This window comes from Poromitra crassiceps (genome assembly GCF_964638095.1).
Source record: "Poromitra crassiceps genome assembly, chromosome: 2".
Taxonomy (NCBI): Eukaryota; Metazoa; Chordata; class Actinopteri; order Beryciformes; family Melamphaidae; genus Poromitra; species Poromitra crassiceps.
This window is the reverse complement of record NC_139624.1, coordinates 92,428,353-92,433,870: the sequence shown is the minus strand read 5'-3', so window position 1 is coordinate 92,433,870 and position 5,518 is coordinate 92,428,353. Positions and strand designations below refer to the sequence as shown.

The following is a 5,518-nucleotide window of genomic DNA, read 5'->3' as shown; positions in this document are numbered from 1 at the left end:
ACCGTGTCAGTGTGACACTTTGCCTCCAAGGCCGAGCACTGATACCACAATTTGAAAATGTTGAATTACATCCCAAAGATTGGTTGTTACGGTTATGGTTAGGTAGGTAATGCGCATTCCATTTGTATTGGGAACTAGGAATATCCCAGCAGTTGAGTGACATGATACCCAAGCTGACCACATTCTAGTAAAACAGTGGGGAAGTTAGCCAAGTCAGAATTCTCACATTCAATTCAGAATTCTGAGAAAAAAGTCTGAATTCTGAGGAGAAAATAAGTCTGAATTCTGAATTTAATGTCAGAATTCTCAGATTAAAGTCTGAATTCTGAGGGGAGAGTCAGCATACTTTTACATGTGACATCACTAATGATTTCACTGATGATGTTATCGTGTTGGGAGGGTTGGGGGGTCCCTTCGCCCCCACACCCCTCTGATTTACCCCCATTTTCTCCCCAATTGTACTTGGCCAATTCCCCCTGCTGCCCCGGTCGCTGCCCCACCCCTTCTGGGGACACAGATCGGCAGACAGTCACACACATGCTTCCTCCGATACATGTGCAGTTGCCAGCCACTTCTTTTCACCCGACAGCGGGGAGCTTCACCGGCAGGACATAGTATGGGGAAGGATCATGCTATTCCCACCAGTTCCCTTCTGCCCCGAACAGGCGCCCCGACCAACCAGACTTTAAACTTTTACACCTTTTTATCTATACATCTATCTATCTATCTATCTATCTATCTATCTATCTATCTATCTATCTATCTATCTATCTATCTATCTATCTATCAATCATATTTTCTGCTCCTTGTTCTCTCTCTCCTCACTTGCTGAGTTTGATTTTCTGTCATCTCTTTCTCTCGTCTGCAATGCTGCATGTTGTTGTGTCGCCCCCTGGTGGCATGGTTCTGTCAGAGCGGGCCGGCCGCAGGCTAAGCAGGCAGCCCTCTCGCTCAAGCAGCTCAGTGGCCTCTGAGCTGTGGGACCGCAGCAGCACCTCTACCCCTGGTACACTGAACTACACACACACTCTCTCTCTCTCTCTCTCTCTCTCTCTCTCTCTATCTATCTATCTATCTGTTTTTTCAGGTTTTCCTTTGGTTTTGAAAGAGTTTAATTCCAAAACTTCGTACATCCAGGTTCGGAAATGTTGCCTCCTGAAAGTTATTAGCCATTTTTTGAAGACCTTAGGATTTGATGCTGAAAAAGAAGTATTTTGTATTCAAGTCATCTTCTTTTTTTACTATGCACGCACGCACGCACACGCACACGCGCACACACACACACACACACACACACACACACACACACACACACACACACACACACACACACACACACACACGTATATCACATTTCAAACAAAAATTATGAAGATAGCAAAAATTTAACAGGAGAAGTGTTATTTAAAGTGTAAAAAGTACAATTTAAAAAAGGTCTTAAAGGGACAGTTCACCCCAAAATCAAAAATACTATACAGATGTTTCCTCTTACTTGTTATCCTATTTATCCATATATCGTTTTGGTGTGAGTTGCCGAGTTTTGGAGATATCGGCAACAGATGTCTGCCTTCTCTCCAATACAATGGAACTGGATGGCACTCGGCTTGTGGTGCTCAAAACGTGGGGGAAAACTCAACAGCAATGTCTCTTTCCAGAAATCATGACCGTGTTACTCAAGATAATCCACAGATCTTGTTGTGAGCAGTTTCATGTAGGAACTATTTTCTTTCAACCAAACTACACCTGCTAGCTGCAGGTAGAACTACACCTGCTCGCTATAGCATGTGTAGTTCAGTGCCATCCAGTTCCGTATCCGAGTGGTCGATATCTCCAAAACTCGGCAACTCACAACAAAACGACCTAGATGGATATCATTTTTTTTTTTTGATCCCTTTTAGGTTACTTAAATTTAACAGTAACAAATAATATGGTTTACTGTCATGTTAGCAGTCCTTTTGGAAGAATAGTTGTGATGTTTTCAAATCATGGATGTCTGGTTTTGGAAGGTAAAACTCTTCATTCACTGCCCCTGCTCTGTCCGTCTCTAACCCACAGACACAGCACCTAACTGATTGTGTGTGTGTGTGTGTGTGTGTGTGTGTGTGTGTGTGTGTGTGTGTGTGTGTGTGTGTGTGTGTGAGAAAGTCACCAAGTGTGTTTTGTGTTTGTTGATACACTTTAACAGTTTGGATTGTCACCCTAACTCAGCAGTTTGTCTAATATTCACAGTGACAGCAGAGGAGACGTCCAAAATCACAATCATTCTTCTAATACAATCTGTAGCTTTCAACCTTCAAACTGACTTATAGTCTCTCTATCTTTCTGTCCTCACTCTCTCTCTCTTTCTTTCTGTCTGTCTGTCCCTATCTCTCTTTCTCTCTCTCTCTGTGTCTGCCTCTCTCTCTGTCTGTCCATCTCTGTCTTTCTCTCTGTCCGTCTCTCTCTCTCTGTCCCTATTTCTCTCTCTCTCTGTCTGCCCCCGTCTCTCTCTCTCTCTTTCTATCTGTGCCTCGGTCTCTCTCTCTGTCTCTCCCTGTGTCTCTCTCTCAGCTCCAGTCCTCCCAGGGGCGTACCATCAGAGCGTGCCCCAGCAGCAGCAGCAGTATCATGGCTACATGCATCAGACCAGCATGTCCTCCGTCAGATCCCTCACCTCCCCCCCGCACTCTGCCACCATGGTACGTCCCATCACACCGTTCCAACCACAACATCTGAATGACTGTAGCTATTCTCCACATGTTATAATGCTATTCTCCATGTTATAATAATAGTAAAGACATCAAAACTGTGAAATAACACACATGGAATTATGTAGTGAACGGAAAGGCAAAGGCTTTGGAAAGAAATTCATACATAGGATCAACTTCACTATTTATATTTGACTAAGAACCTAATTTCAAACATTTAAGCAGAAGTAGTGCAGCAGTAGATTCCCTGCCTACCAACAAGGGTTGCAGGTTCGAGCTCCCGTGTTAGATCCAGCTTGGTCGGGCGTCCATACAGGGACAATTAGCCATGTCTGCGGGTGGGAAGCCGGATGAAGGGTATGTGTCCTGGTCACTGCACTAATGCCTCCTCTTGTTGGTCGGGGCACCTGTTCGTGCGTGGGAGGGGGACTGCTGAAATAGTGTGATCCTCCCAACAACTCTACAGCTCTCCCCAGATCATCAGAGGGGGTGGAGCAACGACCGGGACAGCAGGGGGAATTGGCCAAGTACAATTGGGGAGAAAAAATGGGAGAAAGATCTGAAGAAAAAAAGCTGACCGCAGCATGTGTGTGTTTCAGCGTGTGTACTTATGTGTTTCAGCATGTGTACCTGTGTGTGTTTCAGCATGTGTTGTGTGTGTTTCAGCATGTGCTGTGTGTACCTGTGTGTGTTTCAGCATGTGCTGTGTGTACCTGTGTGTGTTTCAGCATGTGTACGTGTGTGTGTTTCAGCATGTGTACCTGTGTGTGTTTCAGCATGTGTACCTGTGTGTGTTTCAGCATGTCCTGTGTGTACCTGTGTGTGTTTCAGCATGTGCTGTGTGTGTTTCAGCATGTGCTGTGTGTACCTGTGTGTGTTTCAGCATGTGCTGTGTGTACTGTACCTGTGTGTGTTTCAGCATGTGCTGTGTGTACCTGTGTGTGTTTCAGCATGTGCCGTGTGTACCTGTGTGTGTTTCAGCATGTGCTGTGTGTACCTGTGTGTGTTTCAGCATGTGCTGTGTGTACCTGTGTGTGTTTCAGCATGTGCCGTGTGTACCTGTGTGTGTTTCAGCATGTGCTGTGTGTACCTGTGTGTGTTTCAGCATGTGCTGTGTGTACCTGTGTGTGTTTCAGTGTGTGTACCCGTGTGTTTCAGCGTGTGTACCTGTGTGTGTTTCAGCATGTGTACCTGTGTGTGTTTCAGCATGTGCCGTGTGTACCTGTGTGTGTTTCAGCATGTGCTGTGTGTACCTGTGTGTGTTTCAGTGTGTGTACCTGTGTGTGTTTCAGCATGTGCTGTGTGTACCTGTGTGTGTTTCAGCATGTGCCGTGTGTACCTGTGTGTGTTTCAGCATGTGCCGTGTGTACCTGTGTGTGTTTCAGTGTGTGTACCTGTGTTTCAGCATGTGTACCTGTGTGTGTTTCAGCATGTGTACCTATGTGTGTTTCAGTGTGTGTACCTGTGTGTGTTTCAGCATGTGTACCTGTGTGTTTGAGCGTGTGTACCTGTGTGTGTTTCAGCATGTGTACCTATGTGTGTTTCAGTGTGTGTACCTGTGTGTGTTTCAGCATGTGCTGTGTGTACCTATGTGTGTTTCAGTGTGTGTACCTGTGTGTGTTTCAGCATGTGTACCTATGTGTGTTTCAGTGTGTGTACCTGTGTGTGTTTCAGCGTGTGTACCTATGTGTGTTTCAGTGTGTGTACCTGTGTGTGTTTCAGCGTGTGTACCTATGTGTGTTTCAGTGTGTGTACCTGTGTGTGTTTCAGCATGTGTACCTGTGTGTTTGAGCGTGTGTACCTGTGTGTGTTTCAGCATGTGTACCTATGTGTGTTTCAGTGTGTGTACCTGTGTGTGTTTCAGCGTGTGTACCTATGTGTGTTTCAGTGTGTGTACCTGTGTGTGTTTCAGCGTGTGTACCTATGTGTGTTTCAGTGTGTGTACCTGTGTGTGTTTCAGCATGTGTACCTATGTGTGTTTCAGTGTGTGTACCTGTGTGTGTTTCAGCGTGTGTACCTATGTGTGTTTCAGTGTGTGTACCTGTGTGTGTTTCAGCGTGTGTACCGGGCGCTGTACGACTACGCGGCTCAGGACCACGATGAGGTGTCATTCCGGGACGGCGATGTCATCATCAACGCCCAGCCCATCGACGAGGGCTGGATGTACGGCACCGTGCAGCGCACTGGACAGTCCGGCATGCTGCCCGCCAACTATGTGGAGTGTTACAACTAGAGGAGAGAGAGGGGGGAGGGAGAGACAGAGAGGGGAGGGAGAGGGAGAGAGAGAGGGGGGAGAGATGGAGACAGAGGGGAGGGAGAGAGAGCAGAGAGAGGGGGAGGGAGATAGGAGAGAGGGAGAGGGGAGGACGAGAGAGAAGAGAAAGGGGGAGGGGGAGGGAGAGAGAGAGGGTAGAGATGGAGAGAGAGGGGGGGAGGGAGGGAGAGAGGGTAAAAGTCAGGCAGTGTTACAACTTGAAGGAAAAATTCCCCTAAAACAACAGGAGAGAGGCCAGCAGGCAATGCAGCTTAGAGAGACAGTTTGGGGTTTGAGTAAGGGGGCGTATCCGTAGACACGCCCTAAACTATTTGGCTCACTCGCTATATTTATATAATCATCATAAAATAAGATAGCTGGAATGTATTGAACATCACAGATTGATAATAGCTAACAGTGTGACAGGATGGGTTTTTTCCTTTAGGAGAGACGGGAGGAAGGAGATACATTGGGCATAGCCTGGGTAAACCCAGCCTCCACGTGACCTCTATCTATGCGCTCTCAGTCACTCTTTGTGACTGATAGGGTTTACCCAGGCTACATTGGGCATGCTGTC

General features: G+C 46.6%; 1 protein-coding gene across 1 annotated transcript in view; it reads left to right on the top strand.

Annotated features, from left to right (window-relative positions):
- Positions 1-4,920, top strand: part of nebl (nebulette) — a gene marked incomplete at its 3' end in the record, with an annotated part of 325,766 nt that extends 320,846 nt beyond the window's left edge. The window contains exons 6-7 of the mRNA XM_083658846.1: positions 2,551-2,678; positions 4,744-4,920. Of these exons, the coding sequence (XP_083514972.1) occupies positions 2,551-2,678; positions 4,744-4,920 (305 nt within the window). The remainder of the gene's footprint in view (positions 1-2,550; positions 2,679-4,743) is intronic.
- Between the last annotated feature and the right edge of the window lie 598 nt (positions 4,921-5,518).